Source organism: Micropterus dolomieu, linkage group LG16, assembly GCF_021292245.1.
Source record: "Micropterus dolomieu isolate WLL.071019.BEF.003 ecotype Adirondacks linkage group LG16, ASM2129224v1, whole genome shotgun sequence".
NCBI lineage: Eukaryota > Metazoa > Chordata > Actinopteri > Centrarchiformes > Centrarchidae > Micropterus > Micropterus dolomieu.
Genome location: NC_060165.1, coordinates 3,949,800 through 3,968,914, shown reverse-complemented (window position 1 = coordinate 3,968,914; position 19,115 = coordinate 3,949,800). Strand labels below are relative to the sequence as shown.

General features: G+C 43.0%; 1 protein-coding gene and 1 long non-coding RNA gene across 8 annotated transcripts in view; one reads left to right on the top strand and one right to left on the bottom strand.

Moving 5' to 3' along the window:
- Positions 1 to 19,115, bottom strand: part of sbf1 (SET binding factor 1) — a 65,555-nt gene that overhangs the window by 11,308 nt on the left and 35,132 nt on the right. For 4 of the 7 annotated variants that reach the window (XM_046072344.1, XM_046072346.1, XM_046072347.1 and 1 more), the window contains 22 exons: positions 18,584 to 18,689; positions 18,033 to 18,165; positions 17,765 to 17,873; positions 16,162 to 16,275; positions 11,199 to 11,276; positions 10,542 to 10,655; positions 10,271 to 10,399; positions 9,397 to 9,495; positions 9,079 to 9,286; positions 8,659 to 8,771; positions 8,368 to 8,517; positions 7,728 to 7,796; positions 7,331 to 7,492; positions 6,880 to 7,145; positions 5,529 to 5,701; positions 5,355 to 5,428; positions 3,585 to 3,777; positions 3,309 to 3,436; positions 3,025 to 3,200; positions 1,640 to 1,776; positions 612 to 819; positions 305 to 513 (listed from right to left, as the gene is read on the bottom strand). In XM_046072344.1, the coding sequence (XP_045928300.1) occupies positions 305 to 513; positions 612 to 819; positions 1,640 to 1,776; positions 3,025 to 3,200; positions 3,309 to 3,436; positions 3,585 to 3,777; positions 5,355 to 5,428; positions 5,529 to 5,701; positions 6,880 to 7,145; positions 7,331 to 7,492; positions 7,728 to 7,796; positions 8,368 to 8,517; positions 8,659 to 8,771; positions 9,079 to 9,286; positions 9,397 to 9,495; positions 10,271 to 10,399; positions 10,542 to 10,655; positions 11,199 to 11,276; positions 16,162 to 16,275; positions 17,765 to 17,873; positions 18,033 to 18,165; positions 18,584 to 18,689 (3,148 nt within the window). The remainder of the gene's footprint in view (positions 1 to 304; positions 514 to 611; positions 820 to 1,639; positions 1,777 to 3,024; positions 3,201 to 3,308; positions 3,437 to 3,584; positions 3,778 to 5,354; positions 5,429 to 5,528; positions 5,702 to 6,879; positions 7,146 to 7,330; positions 7,493 to 7,727; positions 7,797 to 8,367; positions 8,518 to 8,658; positions 8,772 to 9,078; positions 9,287 to 9,396; positions 9,496 to 10,270; positions 10,400 to 10,541; positions 10,656 to 11,198; positions 11,277 to 16,161; positions 16,276 to 17,764; positions 17,874 to 18,032; positions 18,166 to 18,583; positions 18,690 to 19,115) is intronic. The other 3 variants (XM_046072345.1, XM_046072350.1, XM_046072351.1) reach the window with 1 other exon arrangement.
- On the top strand, positions 38 to 7,901 carry LOC123985037. The gene is made up of 3 exons (XR_006828580.1): positions 38 to 509; positions 6,895 to 7,165; positions 7,367 to 7,901. It is a non-coding gene; the product is annotated as an uncharacterized LOC123985037 (long non-coding RNA).

The window sequence follows — 19,115 nt, the reverse complement described above, 5'->3', positions numbered from 1 at the left end:
CAGGGAAGCAATGAGGGTTTTTTTTTTTTGTTATAGGCAATTTTTTTATTACATATGAGCTGCACAATATAGCAGTTCTTCCTCTGTGTTCTTTGACAAGAGCAAAATAAAGATATGCTCTCCACATGCTTGTATCTCTTGCATCTTTCATATCATTGGGGTCAGAGTAACATGACCTCTAGGCAGCTAAAATAAAATTGGCGGACAAATGTATGGTGCAGGACATTTCTGGAAAATAACCAGCAACATTACCTGGTAAAATAAAACTTCAACCTTCTATAAATTAATTAGATGCCTCAAATACCTTGTTTTTTACCTGCAGCAGGGGCGTTAGGAGACTTGAAGAAGCCCACCACTCCCTTTGCATGGAGGCCTGCTGATCGCAGCAGGACGGCCTTGGTTCGGGAATTCCTCCAGCAAACCACGGGGAAGCGATTCTGCCGGTAGCAGCGGCAGATTCTCTGGATAGTTGTGTCTGGGATGCTCTGAGGCACAATCAGCAGGCCGGGGTAGCTATGAAACACACAAACACACACACTGAAGCGCTACTGTCCATATAATGTCCAACGGCTCACCCCTCATCCCTGTGTGTTGTCTTGCGGTGGTCTCACCTCCTGCAGACATTGTACATGCGGTTGGCAGTCGAAATCCTGAAAGGCTCGTTCTTTGACCGTGTCAGGCTGTTACTGAGCGTGCCCAGACCCAGGCGCTGGTAGTCACGGCAACAAGCACGCTCCACAACGTTGCTCATGGTCTGCCTGTCAGATGAGCGGATGGTGGAGGACAGGGTGAGGGCGCTCTGGTCCACTTCCTCTGAAACTGTGGAGGCACACAGGAGAACTTGCTGCACAGTTCACATTTCAAAAACAAGGAGTGTTATTTCCAAAACTAATGCTATGACATGATGAGCTGGCAACCTTAATGGAATGTAAATTGTGTGTAGAATGACTCACGACACAGTGACACGAGTTTCTGATGTTTAATGCAAATAACTCTCAGTTCAACAATAATACATGAAGGCAGTGAAAGTGTCTAAGTTCTTCATTAAAAGTGTAAGAGATGAAAGCTGTTAAAATTTCACAGTAAGAGATGAAAGCAATTGAAGTGTCAGCGTAAGTGCTGAAGGCTCATGAAATGCCATTTAAAGTGAAAGTTAATGAGACAGCTGAATGCCTCTCCTGGAGTGTGATGATGTCACCTACTCTTCATTTGAACATTGCGCGCAATTCTGTACTTGCACAATGTGGTGCATTTCCCTTTTACGAACTGCACGTCTGTTTACTTCCTTTCAACAGTAACGTTACTGTTCACTCTTAATATGTTCACAGTAAGCTTTGAACATATTGTTAATAGTATTTATCATCTGTTTTTGTACATAGTGTTTTTGATCTTTTTTATAATCACCTCATTGTCTTGCATGACCGTTAGCGACGTTAGCTTGTCACTCAGTGTAGCACTAATGTTAGCCTGATTTTCGCGGCTTAGCTAATGTTAGGCCGCGATGCCTCTTTTTATACTCTTTGTGCTTGGAAGAGCTGCTTGCTTTTGCAGGAAGGCATACATTAAACACTGTAAGTAGAGAATATAGAACAAAGGTAAAATCTGAGGAGGCCTACAAAGAACATTCAACTGCAAATACCTGAGATTTCGTCCTCATCTAGCTCCGACTGGAAGCTGCTCCTGTTCTCCCAGGTGGGGGGAGAATATTTCTTCCTGGTCACATACTGCCGGCCGATGGTCCTCTTGGCACTCTTCACCAGGTTTTTGGAAAGTGTCCTGACAAAGGCATGGAGGTAGAAAGAACATTTTTAAAATACATCACTGGGCTGATTCTATAGCACGTTCCATTTAGAGTCCACTTGACATCCACTTCCTGTTGGGTCTTTTAGAACACAAATGTGCATTTAGATTTGGAGCAGCTGAGAATGAGCGGATTTGACTCAATGTTCGTCTCAGTGCATAACTGTAACTCATGAATTCACTGGTGTTGCTGGTTCAGCATGCCGCACGGCCACAGTTCGAACTAACATGTCTGAATGGAGGATTTTTGGAGGTGGGAGATGGAAACAACGGGGCTGATAAAACGGCTGCCACATTTTCCACTGATGAATTATTCAAAGGCTTCTCTCGTGCTCCTTTCATTCGCCAGAAAAAAGGGAAGAACAGTGTAGGTGTTAAGTGTGTTGGTTGCAGAGACTTTAAAGACTTAAAGAGACAAGTTAAAAAGAACACACCCAGGGAACTAACACGTCGGAGATAACAAAACTAAACTCGCATTGTGGTTACAGCAGGGCATTTACCAAACTGAAACAAAGGTCACTTTGACCCAAATGGTAAGAAAAAACAAAAGGGAAAAAGCAGAGGAAGATTACAGCAATCTTAAAAACTGCTCTTCCACTCTGCAGAGAGGCAGAGGTGACTATACATGCACATGAATCACATAACATTGCAACACTTCAGAATAAAGGCATCTCCTGATGATATTTCTTAGGGTGCAGTCACTCCAGCAGGTACACATGTTTATCATCCCACAGGGAAACCAAGTTTTGTTCACATGTAGCATTTGTTTGCACTCTAGTTTGTACTTAAAGAATTACTTTGCTCAATGTTACATACTTTATTGAGCCTAGAATTGCTGCAAGCAGGTAGGTGAACAATGTAATGCAGTCAGACTTGTCGTAGTGAGTTGTACTTATTTCCCCAACAAAGAAAAAACATGTTTTGAACAGACGCTTGGTATGTAATAAGCCTTTAAATTGGCCTTGCTAGTTTTTTTTCTCTGCTTATCCAGCTAAAGCACAGTTGACCTTTGAGCTGGCAACCACAGAGCCACTCTTGGTTATGTGTGTTGGTATACCAGTTTTACTAAATACTGTGATGGTAAATGGTAAATTGGTAAATGGTCTGTACTTGATAGAGCCTTTCTAGTCTTCCAACCAGAGCTATGGAGAACTGCGGTTTCTCTTGCAGAAAAACATTTTGTACACTGACAAACGTATTCTTCCTAAATAAATGGTTCCTTACTTGAGCGACTGGTTCTTGTCCTTGGTCTTATGCTCCACCACCATCTTCCCACACTGACCCACAGTGAAGGCGAAGGTGCCCTGGACGTGCTGAGGATAGCGCAGCTTGTGCATATGCTTCCTGAAAACCTCAGCCAGGTCGGATGCAACCTCCTCGTCAAAGGCAATCTTCATCAGCTGCAAACACACAGAGAAGCGGAGAAATCAGGGGAAAGGACAGCAAGCCGAGACGAAGAGTAGGAGGGGCTAAATATTTGTGATAGGAGTTGAGGATCTAAGAGTAACCTGGAAGGTGCAGGACCGTAGCTGTAGCCCTTCCTGGACAAACTGGTCCATGGGTACAGTGACTGAGATCCTCTTCTCCTTCGTCAGAGAGGCGATGGGGAATGAGCGAGTCACCACCTGCTCACCCACTGCAGGAGGAAGACACCCAGACAAAGAGCAGGGTTTAGAGGATCCACAGAACTCTCATGGAAACAGGGAGAAGCTTAAGCCTTCCAGACGTGTGTGTGTGTGTGTGTGTGTGTGTGTGTGTGTGTGTGTGTGCGTATCATCTCTCACCCAGTGGGTCCGTGGGCGTGCCCTTGAAGATGAGCCGGTAGGTGGTGAGGAAGATGGCGCCCTCAGCAGGGAGCAGAGGCGGACCTCCCATCAGCCCCGTGGCCTCCTCACGGCCGTCAGGGATCAGGTGGACCCGCATGCCATCCATCACCAGCTCCTCACCGGGCAACAATGTCGGCCTCAGTAGCTTGGGCTGCGCAGAGACAGAAAGAGAGGAGGATCAATGAATACCGGGGATTTTCTGTGACAGAGTTCCTGCACAATTTCAAAATTCCAGGCTGTTTTCTTTCAATTTCATGCAAAAAAGTTGGATGGCAGTGCCGAGGTATGTCTGAAAACCAGAGAGAATGAACACATCTACTTTTTTATATTTTATATGTCTTTTATCCAAATATTTTCATACTAACTGTCTGGTTTCAATGAAGCAATGAAACTGAAAAACAACAATTTGTAAAACTCAACTGTGACATTCGCCTGACTTTAAAAACCCTCCAAACCACCTCAGTCCAGCAGGATGAAAATGCTGCACAATTCTGCACTAAAACAATGCTGATAGTGCTGCAGACAATAATGGTTAGCATTATTCCTCTATGAAATGGCCTACAGTATGTGCGTATTTCAAGACCAAACTACCACTGCACTCGTTATACTGTCATGCTTTCACAACCATGCGGAGGTTACTGGCGTGGCGCACTGTTTGGGAGGTTTAGACCAAAATACCACAGAGGCTAACGTGGAAATGATTCTATTACTGTGTAACACACATCAGTTGATCTGGACTGGTGGGATCTTGGCAGTGATGTTACAAACAAAAAGATAAAATACACAGATAAAAATATCTAATAATATTAATTTGGATGTGTTTTCATATTTCTTATCCAAAGCTCGACTTTCGTTTTTGGACTAAGAGGCCTCTGTGGGCTGCTGAGCTTCTCTGAATACCAACAGTATAATATGAAGCTGGCTTTGTCCTCTGGCCCCTTATGTCACTTCCTGTTCCTTTAGTGAGGCCTGCAGAGCTTCCTAAGGAACTCCACCTCTGACAGGATATGGATTGCAACTTTGGTAACCTGTTCATGAGTCGTAATCTGTTGCACAACACCTAATACCACACACGTCCACATTCCAGCTGCAGTCACACAGGAAAAAGAGCAGCGGGGGGCAGAGTTTCCTCTGTAGGCATTTAACTGCTGAGACCCCATTAGTCATGAACTGCACACAGCCCACCATCTCATCTTCACTAGTTGAACTGATCCTGCTACAAAAGAAAATGATGACAGGAGGACATTGTGAGAGCAGGGGCAGGGAGACTATGGAGAGAAGCCTGCTGCCATGTGGAAAAACACTGCCGAGGAGGGGGGGCTGAGCAGTTCCACGTTCCACTCACAAGTCTTTAGTGGAATGACAAAACATGTCACGTCAAACTCAGCGTAGCCACCGTCCCTCTCCAACACACTGCACGCAGGACTAACTGCACCCTTCAGACTTAAGGCACTCAGCTCTGCAGGTCCTCAGGGAGCTACAGCAGCCAGGCTGAGCCTCCACCGGGCCTCAGAGACCACACGAAACAACAAGGGGAGAGCAATCACCCAGCATGCACAGCTCAGGCGTGTCGGACAGTGACAGAGACAGTTCTGTCTCTGGTGGACAGACGTACCTGCTGTGACACTGTGAGTCTGAGCTGTAGGGATTGGTGGAGGGGAGTGGGCAGGCTGGCTGGGGTTCTGCATGGCCTTTGTCCAGTGGGACGTAAAAATAGGAATTGGTTACCTTTTGGATCGGAGGCAGTCTCTTACTCTCCCTGTGGACTGCATCCAACGTCTCAATGTGCATCTGAACGATATCTGAAAAAGAAAGGGACAGATGGATAAAGATGCAGGACGGAGATGACACTTTGAATTATTAAGTCTGACGAGGTACAAAGAGATCCTGGTGCCTCCGTACCTGGTATCATGGTGTGGAGAGCCTTAAGGTGCTCGTTGGTCACGCCGCTCTCGTTACACACTTTGTCGACGAAGCGGTTTATAAAGCGCACCACAGAGTTAGCCACGTCTGAGCTCTCAGCATCTTCGAAGCCGCTCTCTGTGTCGTAGCTCTCCGCCATGCTGCCAGCAATACTGCAAGACACATCGACGTTTCTTTGTCTCCACTTCAACCAACCAGCTACAGCACACACCAAAAGCACAACTGAATATCTGAGCCTAGTGTCTTTGTTGATGAAGTATATATGTTCGATTACGTTCTGTATGAAACCGTCACACACTCCTGCCTCCCTTTACAAGGACAGTTTCTCCTTATAGGCTGAGTGAGAAGTTTAAGTTGTCATGTTTGAACTGAACAACACATATATTGGCTGCATTCGATCAGTAGGCTTCCTCCGACCTATTATGTGTTCAGTATGTTTCCTTTACCAGCAGTGCAAGCATGCCACTATTGATTTGCAATGACAGCATCACTGCATCTGGCTGCGAATGACATCACTTCCTCCTAACCTCCTTAGTTCTAGAGAAAAATGTCAGCACCATATATTGTGACCACAACGTCCCCGTCTTGATGACTGGCTCTTGCTCTCCCTGCTCATTTCCTGTCACCTCTCTACTGTCAGCCTCTAAAGGCAAAATGTCTCTTTGGCCCTACATTGTGTGCATTAACTGCTCAAATAAAAGTGGGGGTTTTTTGCATTTAATAGCTTTCCATCTTTTTGTGTTTTGTTTTATTTGACTTTATTTCTATCTTCAATGAAAAATTTAAATTAGATGAAATCATATCACTATATAACAGATTTCTGAAAGCAGATCATAAAATGATAGCAGTTTTTAGAAAACTGTACTACATTTTTACTATTTTGAAAGAACTAATTAGTTCAGAAATAAAGTTTACTTTCCTGCTAGAGATAGTTTGAACATCAATATGATTCCACAATAACAAACTGCTGTATATGTTTGTCCTGTGAATATTTATTTCTACACCATGCAACTACCTCCTGCTGCGACCTGTGCAATGTTCCATATCAAACACATAAAAGGTGTATAGTGTATAAATACCTCCTGTTTTTATTTTTCTATTATATTTTGTATTTATCTATCCATCAGATTTTATTTCATTTTCTTTATCTTTTGTACTGTTAGCAAGTGATTTTGCAAACATTTGCCATATTTTGACTGACTGAATAATAATATTATAGTGATTATGGCTATATTGCCCAGCCCTTGACAGAAGGTGAACTCTGACACACACTTGTCCTTCAGAGGTCTAGGTGACTTTTTTTCCTATGAAGGCTGACAGCTGTTGGTACCTGTTTGTGACATAGCTGTTGCTGACGCTCTCCACGTCTCCGAGGCCAGTGGTCCTCAGCAGGCGGTTTTTGCTGGTGTCCAGCGGCAGCAGCAGGTAGCTCATCCTGTTGGCGTAGTGGATGGCCTGGCTGAACACCGTGCTCTCCTCCTTCTGCACGCGCTCCGCCTGCATTTCCTTGCTGAGCGTCGGCCACAGCCGGTTCTGTTCTGACGCCAGATCCAGGGCGCTGATTTCCCTCCCACTGCCTGGCCCGTCCTGCTGCTCCTGGGAACAAATCAAAAGAGGTTAATTAATGATTAATCATCTCAAGACAAAAATGACACTCTGCTCAGCAGCAACACAACTGCTGGTAGATTTTATCCAAAGACTCATTTTACAATGTGCAAGTCTATGATTCCTCATTTCTTTGTCAACTCTAATAACATATCGAGTCTAACTAAGGTGCTCACAGAGTTTTTCTGCTGCTGTCCGTCCTCTGTCTCCAGGTACAGAGCTCTGATGTGGTTCTGGACATCGCTGTAGAACATGGCCTCCCAGAACTGCATTGTGGTCCACACCATGTGCTCCTGTACACAGCTGTAGGCAAACTGAGTGATGCCTGCGCCCAGTTTCTGTCAGACAAACACAGGGAGAGACATTTACTAGAGAGACAAGTCATTTTAAAATGTCTGAACATTCAGAATTGGAGTACACATGTTCAGACAAAGACCAACCTCAAATTTTCCTCATTCTGAATTGTAAAACCATGGAAAGTGGATTCTTATTTACTTGAATAGATTTTAAGCTGTGGTTAAAGCTGAATTTGGGTGTGTGGGATGACTTTATCGATGCTGGTTATGAACTTACTCTGCAGAAGGCTGTCACAAGCGGAAGGAGGGCAGCTGCAATACCGTGCTCATCTATATGTGAGCAGTCCTGAAAAAAAAATAAAACAGATGAACGATGTGACATCTTGCAAACCATAAAACAGATGTTCTAAATGACTTCTCCTTTAGCATCATTAAAGTCTCACTGAAATGACAGAAGTGATCCTTTTTTGCAGTCAAAAATTAAGTCAGTCATTTTCAATAGTTTTTTTTTTTGCCACGCAAGCGGTGTGACTCTGGCCCAGACTGAAATCTCTCAACAACTACCTGATGGATTGCTCTGAAAGACATTCATGGTTCCCAGAGGATGAATCCTTTGCTGAAACTGTTAATCTAGCGCCACCAGAAGGTCATCATTTTTGGTTTTGACTGTTGACTGTCATGAAATTTGGTTCAGACGTTTATGTCACACTGCATGAATTAACTTTTTTGCTCCATCATTAAAATAGTGGATTGCTATGATTTTTTATACAGACATATCGTCACCTGACAACATCTCTCTGTTTTCCTGCCATGCTTAAATTCTCCATGGCAATTTAACGAAGTAGTAGATCTAATTGTGATGCTGTTTTATTGCTATACCGTTGATTCTAGTTATATCCTAATATTTGCAGGCTCACCTGTAAGGTGCAGTTCATCATTCGGACAATGTAGTCAAACTGCTGGTCATCCAGCACAGCTCGGTTCTGTAGGACGTGCTGATTGAGCTCTTGGGTCAAACAAATCCGGGCTGCCCGACCCTTCAAAGCCCGCAGTACAGCTGGCATTAACTGGACACAGGAGATGAATGCGTGTTTAGTTACAGTACAGCTAAATAGGTATGCAGTGTTTGTGATAGAGTTCACCACACTGCAGAAAACTCTCCTCAGCTGTCCAGTCAGTCTGGTCATGCAGAGGTGAGTCGCTCTTACCTTCTTGGCCTCCAGCATCTTATTCTCAAAGATGTATGTGATACAGTTCCTGACCACCTCCAGCCTGCGGGCGCTGTTAGCCATCACGTTGCCATTCCTGTCCACGACATCTCCTGTGGAGACATGGGAGAAGAGATCAGACACTCATTCACCCCCCCGTTAAACCCACACTGTGAGACCGGCTGAGTGACCAGATCAGAAAGGAAGTCTGAGGTGCAAGTAGAGATGTTGAGGTTGGTGTTACATTGTTTGCAAATGCAACCATCAAACTGAACTCCTGCTACCTTACTTTTGTTAATTGTTAACCTTCTTCTGTCAAACCAATGCCATTTTTTGGGCATCTTTTAAAACATCACTCTACACATGTTCTGCTTTACACGCCATGCTTCTTTCAACAACACAGCTCTCTCCCCAGCTCACCCAGTGGGGGCCCAGATGGCACCATGCTCTTGAGCTCCGCCTTGACCACAGGAGGCGCAGTCTTGAGCTTGGCGGCAGCGTGGTCGATGAAGAGCTCTACCGCAACGTCGTCCAGCCCAGGGAAGAGCGTCTGATTGTGTGCAGTGTTTTGGCTGTTTTCTGACGGTCGCTGGACTTTGTGCATTGCCACAGCGGGGTAAGGATTCTCCTAGAGGGAGGGAACGACAGAGCGGTAATAAGGTGGGAACAAAGCGCAGAATAAGGGGTAAGTAATAGATCTTCCTCGAGAAGTGCCATCAGTTTCATTGGAGAGCATACATTTTTGAAGAGCTGCTCAGCCAACTCCTTGACGTGGTTCATGACTTTGTGTGGACAGGTCTCCTCTTGTCGTATCCGCTCCACTTGATTGGCTACCAGCTGTGGAAACAGGACAAAGAAGTTTCATTGGGGAATCAGACCTTGAGACGGGGGCAGATAAGCGATGATCCATTCTATTTAAACTTTCTCAAGACATGCTGTTAGCTATAGCAGCAGGAGAGTTGTGAGTATCGCTGTCTGGAGCTGGTGTGCTGGCTCTTAAACAGTCTCGTCCTCCCTGCATGTTAGCTTCAAAGCAGCCACAGTTTGCTAACCCATAATTTAGCTAAAGTTAGTAACATTAATTGCTGTGTCGTTGTTTGCTCTATATCATGGTATGGTGTTGATTTCTCCAGAATCTTACCGCAATTTTGGACACTTATGAATCATCATGATTCTGAGTCATCACAGGTGTCATGTGGTTTGACTGTAACTTTTGCACCTACAAAATGGGAGTTGTTGGGGGTTTGTTAGCAGTTCCATTGGGGGAATTTTTGAGGGCACTGCATAGAGCACACAATGGACACTCAACTAAAACCGACAGTAACTGTAGTGCACTACATAGTAAATAAGGAGTGATTTTGGACACTGCCACGGTTTGTAAATTGTCTGTTATTCTGGCTAGTGTGACAGGTAGCCAATCATTGTCTCCAAGTTCTTCTGCCCTTTAGAAATAAAATCTGGAAGATAAAACAGTAAAAGAGACTCCTGTGTTGACAAATCAAAATAGATTTCCCTTCTCTGTCTTAATCATTCTAATCTCCCCTTTTTCAAAGAAAAGTAAACACAATCAGAAAAAACAGTCTAGCAGTGCACAACATGCTGACGGACTCACGTCATCAAACAGGTCAGTGGCTCTGTAAGGAGGCCCTCTCTCGGACACGAAGCCTGCAAACGCCATGCCATCCAACACCTTCATGAGGAAGTCGTCCTCTGTCAGCGCCCTCTGACCCAGGAAGGCAGCCTGTGGAAACACATGTGACACTAATCTGATGCCGTTCTCGATCAGGAAACTCGGCACACGCACGCCGCCTGCCTCTCTTTGAACACACGAGCAGCTGGGTGACTGGTCTGAGTTGTTATCATGTGCAGTACTCTTTACAGACCTTATGGAAGCGGATAACTGGTTCTGGATGAATGCGGATGATGTGTAAACACCAGCGATAGCCCTGGAAAAGCCGAGCGAACAGCCACAGGAAGACTCCCCGGATCTCCTTATCCTGAAACACACACAACAGTCAAATTAAAGCCAACACACACACACACACCTAAACTGAAGGAATAATAAATAAAACTGAACTGGACACAGATTCTGGAAAACCTAAAAGACTCCTGGACCACAGATTGAATCCTGTTCCACTTTTGACCTTTCAACACACTTTTCATGCCAATAGGAATGAACTAGGCCTATCAGATCAGAAAGAACGTACAGACTATGGACTAAATCTACACATTTCAGACTACATTTTTGGTTGAGGGTATGAGAAAGTTGGCTGTGCCAATGGTTTATTCTGGTGACATCTTGGATTGCAGTGATTCATTATGCTGTCTATTGAAAAGTTTTGCCCAGAATGTGTCATTGTGCTTACTTTATTGGCTACATTTTTGAAAAGTGCTGTACAAAGACAACTAGAGCTAATTTTTTCTTTGGTTAATTTTTCCACAAGAAATATAGTGAAGAGACTTTCACTTTATTAAAGCCTCAATATAAATTTCAGACTGGCTTCCTGCCTTTTTTCATAACGAAGCTGTGTTTTTCCTACCTGGATCTTTGGTGCGGAGGGTTGCGTGGAGAGTGGGGGAAAGGCATGATCAGCGACTTCAAGCTCTGGATCCAAAACCTGCAACAACAAACATGAATCGCCATCACCAATCACCATCTAACTACTCTCAGAGCCGTTGTACTGTAGCTTGTTCACAGTGGAAATTTGTTTTGTGGGATAACTGAGTCATGAGTAAGGCCTGAGATAAATCTAGTTATTTCTAGTGACAGCGTTCCAAAAGAAGAGTATCAGGAACAGGTATGGCCTTGGATAGGATTAAATCATAATGTGATGAATTTTAAAATTAATACCTGTGTGTGGAAACACAGAAGCATCGGCAACATATACAGAGACCAATCAACAAATACTACATTGGAAACAACCTTTGGTCTCAGGCAGTTACATTAAAATTCATTCAGCTACCTGTAAGTAAGTCCTGGTTCACAGTAGCTGCCCAACAACCTACAGCAGCCTCGTTCCCACAACTTTTCACCCAAACCAGCTTCTACCTTTGCCAGGGAACATTTTCAGACAATTCAACAAACTACAGACCCACTACACAAATCCCCCGATCAGTTTTCCAGCTTCGCAGTTATCTCTCCTTGTGTCTTGTTTCAGTGAAGGGGGGTCAGTCCACCTGTGTGAGCTGAATGAATGGCCTTGAGGTCTGTTTGGGTCATTCGTCCTCCACTAAAGCAAATCCGCCACAAACGAAGCAGGTTGAAACTGGCTCAATCGGCGCTACAATCCTGCGGTTTATAAATCTGTGTTGGTGTGCACACACGCAGCTCTGCTGGCTGAAGGGCACAGGCCCACAACCCAGCGAACTTCTCTGTGTCTCATTTCCAGCTCTCATTGCATCAATGCAGAGCAGGGACCACAACACACAAGAGTCTCCAGGTTATAAGCCATAGAGCACACAGAGCAAGCAGAGACAGAAACAGTCCCACACACAGAAACACGTGGGTGGATCCCTACATTTCACAACAAAATCACTTTATTTTTTTGTTTTCAATTTTTTTTGAGCCTTGTCACCTTAGGCCTTTAACAGATGCCCCGGTCAGTGGGTCAAGGTGCAGGACACTCTGACACACAGCTGTTTGTAGGAAGAAAACAGCTCATTTCTTATAGGATCCATGGGACAAAATTAAATCAAATAAGGGTCTGTGGGTTTTTTCCTTGCAAGTATTTAAATTGACTTGTTTTTTAAAAGGACATGAGCATGGATACAAACTAAAGATAATAAAACAATAAAAATGATATAATTAAGATAAAAGAATCACGTCACAAGGTAGTGCAGTAAGTATTGTGATTGGATATTGTGTCTGTGTGTTAGGAGATAAGAGGGCAATGGGTAGAGTAAGCGACTGCATGGAAGCAGACGTAGGGAGAGGAATAGTTACTCATTTTAATTTAATTTGCGATTGAGGTGGACTGCTGAGTGAAGGGTTTTCAGATCGACCGATAAGAACGACTGAAGGTGAGATGGTGGATACTGTACGACGACTGATGACAAAGACACTGTTGTGGTTTGAGGATTAGAGTCAGACACAGTGATGGCCATAGCTGAGGTCGTGTCCATACTGTTGTTTGTTATGTGAAAAATCTTACATCACTAGTTAGTTTTTCATGTTATTTTCTAGAAGTTCACCAGCCAGATGAAATCTAAAGTCAAGCTTCAATGCCTCAGTATATTTTATAGTGAAAAAGCATTATTCAATTTTCCCTCACCACAATACGGGACATTTTTAAATGTATCCATTTTCATTAGCTTAGTGTGGGTAGAGAGAAAAAACTGAGAGGATGTGAACACATTTATCCACAAGTGGGGATTTAATCTCACTATTACTTTGCTTTGTCCGGGTTAGCATAAATAAGAGAATGTGTAATGTTGTCAAGATGAGTCAAAATAAAAACTTCTAATTATTTGTCCATGCATTATGATAATGTTCCATCTGCAGGAACTGCAGGACATGTTGTATTGAGACAGTTGATTGGGCTATAAAATAAAATGTGCAGTTCTTCTATGCAGATCATGCTGCACATCATCCAACAGCAAATGGATTGTTTATTTTAGCTTTTTTCCTCGACGTCTGCAGAGAGACACTGTATCTTCAGCTGCTATTTTGTTTAAGCAACAAAAACAGGACAATGCATTTCTTGTCCGTGGGAAGAGCATGTTCGATTCCAAAACTTTTGGCTCCTCACAGCATCCAAACACACACTTGGCATAACTGAGTGAGAGTGGAGACAGAAAAGTGAATGTCAGCTCCAGTCTCTCTAAAATAAACACATTCTACCCTCTGCCTCAGTGACATCACATCTCCAAAAACTCCAACCCCGTGCAACCGGCAGAGGGGGAAACTGACCTCCGGTCTTTTACCCAAAACAAACCAGCTATCGAGGACGGGATGAGGAGAATTTCCCCACAACTCCCCCAGTGCAATCAAGATAACTAGAAGCAACCCATTTCAACTAGAGATGCATTAACAATGTTTGTCGCTGAAATCATTTTATCTTATTTTAAGCAGTTATGTTTGTATCTTTTCACGAGCCTGATGAAGAGAGTCAGCACTCGAGGAGGCATTCAGATCTTTCACTTAAGTAAAAGTAACAATACAAAAATGTAAAATACTCTAACAAGTAAAAGTCCTGCAGTACTGATTTACAATATGATTAACAGAAAAAGACTAATGTCAAAACACAAACATTGAAATTCTCTGACTATAAAAGTTAAATAAATGATAGAAAAAATCCACCCATCCCCTTAACAGACACAGGCTGCGATACAGCCCTGATCCACTTCTAGTCAAGGCTGAGCTGCTGCTGCTGCTGCTGGTATCAGCTTTGCACTGAGGTTGTTGCCTTGCTGGAAAATAAATGTCAGAGCCATCTTGCAGTCTGGATTCTTACATTCATTTGTGGAAATTTGTTTTAAATTTGACATTAAAAACTGGCTATTAGCCATGCTAGAGGCATTTTTGAAGGGATGGCGATATCAGTTAGTTAGTCCACCACTTTGCTCTAGACTGAAATATCTCAACAACTATTGGCTGAAGTACAACCTCACAGAGCTGCTAGCATGGCTGTAGACTAGTCTTGCTAATCAGTGTCATGAAATCGAAAGTATATCCACTGTTATTTAGTTCAGTAACAAATAAAACCTAAAAAAAAAAAAAAAAAAAAAAAAGGAGTTAAGGGGAGTTAATATTTTATGAAATTTTAGATCCAGACAATACACTGTACTAAAATATATTGTGTTAACCCACTGTTCCTTATTATGTTTTGCATGTGACTGCAATCCAGTAAATGGATCATAAACACCTGATGCACGCAATAAAATGAGTATCAACAAATCCCACAATTTTCCAGAACCATCCCACATTTGTTATGCAATGTACACACAGTAAACGGTGCAAACAAAGAGAAGCAGGAAAGAAATGCATGCATTCTGCAGACATCAATACGACAATAAGGAAGCTGGAAAAGAATTTGTTTACACACTTAGATAAAAAGCAGTTCCCAGAATGGGCTGCGGCTGTGGAATGTGGTAAAGTGTCCAATGTCCAATGAGGTGACTTCTGTTATGAGTTGGCGATATATAAATACAAGTGAATTGAATTGAGTTGGCAGCATCATATCACCAAGCTTCAACTAAAACTGGCTGATCTATAGTTACTAGGGGTGTGACGAGATTTCTCATCAGGTAAAAAGCTGTCTTGCGAGACTCATGCGATTGCCATTTTTCACATGCTGTCATGCCACACATTGCTTTTCTTACGCAGTGAAATACAAATGGATAACTGATAAAGTCACGGAGCGAATCAACTCCGCCCAGCTGATGAGACACCGGCGTATGCCCTGATAATATTCAACTGAACCCGCAGACACCTGTGACGAGTGGTAACGTAGCTGGTTGAGTTTTGCAATATTACATTTACACTTATCGATTTAGTTGCCGCTTTTTCTTCAAAGTAACTTATATTGCTATGTATGTCTGACTTTTTTTTCCGGGACATGTCAGAGAACACAGATACGTGGGAGAGATTCTGAATGTGCAGAAAGTTTTGAACATGAGCAGAAAACCTGCTGAAACACAGGAGCTATTAAAATCCATGAGTTTCTAACTGAATTTAAATGAAATAATTTCTCATTGAGGTGAAAAGGTGCCACGATTACATTTAGAGAGGTTACTTCCTCAAACAAAGACGCAAGACACAAAGCTCCTCTTTGCCTCTTTGTTTGAGGAAGTAGCCTCTAAATAATGACTCAGCAGGGATGATATTACATGAGAAAAGATGATCTAGGGGAGAAACAGATCTGAAAGCAGCACAGGATCTCATCACACCCCTACTGACAGCCTTTCTGCATTATATTCTGTTATAGTTAGACAATAGATTGTGAAATGTCACCTGCCACCTGAATTTTCTGTTTCCCTTTCATAAATAAAAAAAAACGGATCACAATAAAATGCTGCAGAAAAAAATCATCAGAATGCAGGAAATAATGTGTTTAATTCTCATTGTTTTCATATAGTTTAGCATTAAAGATTTCTTAAAAATACTGTTAAAATCTCATCTCGATTTCATGAATCTTGTCTCGTCTCGTGGTTTAAGTGTCTCGTCAAACCCCTAATGGTTACCCAATTTCATTTTGAGAGACAGAGAGCATTTGGGTTACAAATATCCAAAAGTTGCACCAAATTTCAAAGTTTACCAGTCTGAGCTAAAATAAAAGCAATCACTAAAAACAAAAATTCTGTAAATGTTAACTACACAAAACCAAAATTAAACCTGAAAATAGTAACACAAAGAAACAGGAGGAAAACAATCCTTGAAGTGCTTCCTGGCATCCCAACCATTAAAGCACCACAGGGGAATTTATTGCTCAGTTGAAACCACACACTGGTTGTTAATATGATTTCCCAGTACTCAGTAGTAGTGTGTATTATGGGTGTGGTTACCATGGAGAGCACGGTCTGGGTCTGCTGGAGGAGCGGTTCAGGCAGCAGGGAGATGTGGACACACTCCGGGATGGTCACTGTGCCACCGTCCAGGTCAGCGATGATCACATCCAGCTGAAAACACACACATAAGCACACTGTTCATCTCTGCTTCTGAGACTGTTGATAAAAACACAGCAGCAGGACACACAAGACCATTACAGCAACTGAAAGACAAACGCAGAAGAAGTCAACAGCTGCTCATTACAGGACGCTAGCTATCACACAACAAAACACACATTCATGTTTCACTGCAGACAGCAGGAAAGGCTGCCCAAACAATAACCTCTGACCCCCGACCCCAGTGACTGATCATACATTGATAATGGGCGTGTGACTACTGTACAAAACAGTGTCTCGTTGTGATGTGAGACAAAGGCTCCATCAGTGCGGCACAGCAAGGGACATGCAGCAGCAGCATACGGTCAGACTCTAACACGAGCATTCATTACACTCATCAGACTTTAATAAGACAGCAGCACATTTTTTCTTTGATCTTGAGATCTAGACAGTAATTAACAGCGTGTATATTGGTACAATTTATCTTGGCAAGTGTTGTAAAGAGTACTGTATTAGAATCTACAAAGGTAGGCAGGTAACAGATGGCATGAGGGGCAGTTTATTAAAAGACACATGAACCATTGCTTAATGGGTCAGTGAGAGTTTACATGAAATTAACTCTCCAACTCTGGTCCATGTCAGAACTGCTGCAGGCATTTCTAAGTATATAACATCCTCCGTCTAATTTTGAAACCCACTCTGGTCCTTTTTCGGGGCACGTTTATTAAACTAAGGAACAATATATTCAACTTTTAACACTAAGCTGCTTTAATTATATCCCATTTCTCTCCCATAGCTGGAAAGTTGCAACATGTGCTCCAGCTTCCAACACTGCATGCTAGGTTTTTTTAATGATGTGTGTAGCTGGCATTTTGTCAGACTGGCTGTGTGGTGCATTTTCTGCTGCTTCAGAGTGGGTCCCTGGTTGCTTTCTGTTCAAGAGCTATTTTCATTTTCTCTTTCAGGACGTACTGTAAACAATCTCCCATGTAACAACGACGGAGGCGATTGAAAATGAGGGACAAGGTAGGGTAAGATCTAAGATAAATGCTGGCTTAAAAAGTAGTGTCAAAGCAGGGTTACTGCCACATGGAGTATTGCCCAGACTGCTTTTAGTGGAGTACTGTGGTAGGGGCACTCCACTTTGGTGGTCATCACTTTTATACTCAGTTCACACATACAGATTTAAAGGATGGGTTCAAATTCTTTTGAGTCTGGCTTAAAATAAGTTTTACATGCCAATATGTATATGTCAAGTGCTGCTGTAATTATTTTTCCTGTACTTACTGGCTGGAAGAAACTTCCTAAATGATGTTAATGTACGTGACACAACTCAGTCCTTGTCTAGTACAAAAATACACCCGAAATATCGACCATATAACTTAAAGCCACCGGGACTTGAATAAGGCTCATGAGACAACGACCTCATGACCAGAGAGTTCTTATCCAAATACACAGTAGCACTGTTACATTGGTCTGTCGCATTGTAATGATGAGAACCCACCAATTCTTGTGTCTCCGAGCGAAAGAATGAATTGACACCGATGATGAAGGGGGTGGGGGTGCTCAGGACCTCTAGTAATTTCCCCGGCAGGATGGGAACGTAGGTGAAGCTGAAAGGGACAAACAGGAAGAGATTTCAATGATATCAATCATGCTTTACCCATTAAGATATTAGATCACATATGTCAAAAATAAAATCAAAATAAAAGAGAACAGCCAGAGAAACCTCTAAAGACACAGCACTGAGAGACTGAGGACTGGAATAACACCTGTATTTGAGGGGGAACATGATGGCCAGCAATCCTCGACAGGCGTCTGTTAGTCTCTGGTAGCTGCTGGACAGGAACAGGATCTTGTGTTCCGTCAGGGCGGCACAGAACAGATACAACACGTTGACTATACCTGAGGGAGAGGAGAGCACAGGTAAGACATCACAGGGAGTCCAGGACAGAGACCAAATTCATAATGAGGTGAAGTTAGTTATCCAGTTCAACTAATAATCTAAAAAAAATCTGTTGTGGTTGAACATTGAAACAACATGTAGGGGTTGTGCTAGAGGTTTTAATTCATCTATTTCTGAAAGGACAACATGTTACAAAAATGCATTAGATAATTTACATGTTTTCTTTTTTTTTTAAAAGCAGAGGTTGGGGAAAGAACTGGACAATAACTAAAACAGAACACATTTGATCGCCACCAGGATTTATTCATGACTTCTATCCTCATCGTTTAGCTAAACCCTGAGTTAATATCTGGAAAAAAAACACTATCTGGAAAGGGGACAAGTGTAGAATTAATCCCATTTTATAATTGTCCGTACCAAGCTGTCTGAAGAGCTGGGCCACACTGCTCCCACTGACAGGAAGTGAGTCATCGATGGGAGTCTGGATAACTTGCCGGTCGCCAGCACCTAACGTTATAGTCCTCTATAGATTGAGACAGAGGAGAGAAAAGAAGGATTAAAGAGGGAGGTGAGAAAACCAAAGAAGTCCCGCTATTTCTCAGAAAATCAGGGGTTGACAGCGTGGTTTAATCACAGTTGGCCGTGTCCAGAGAGCAGTGTGTGAGCAGCGACAGAGAGATGGAGAATCCCAGAAGCTTAGCAGGTACATCACAAATAAAACACAAGCCATTCCAGCTGATCGGGACATGAATGGAGCTGGGCAGGACTCCATGCCAACGACTTTCCTGCAAACCACCAGCCTTTATGAGAGAGAGAAATCCCAGCGGCATGTGTCATGCACAGGCGATTTTCCACTGCAGACTTATGTGAGCACTAAGCGAAAGGAGTTTGAATCAGGGTGAACCTATATGGATGATTCATTTAGATCCATGAAGCGTGTCCTGGGATA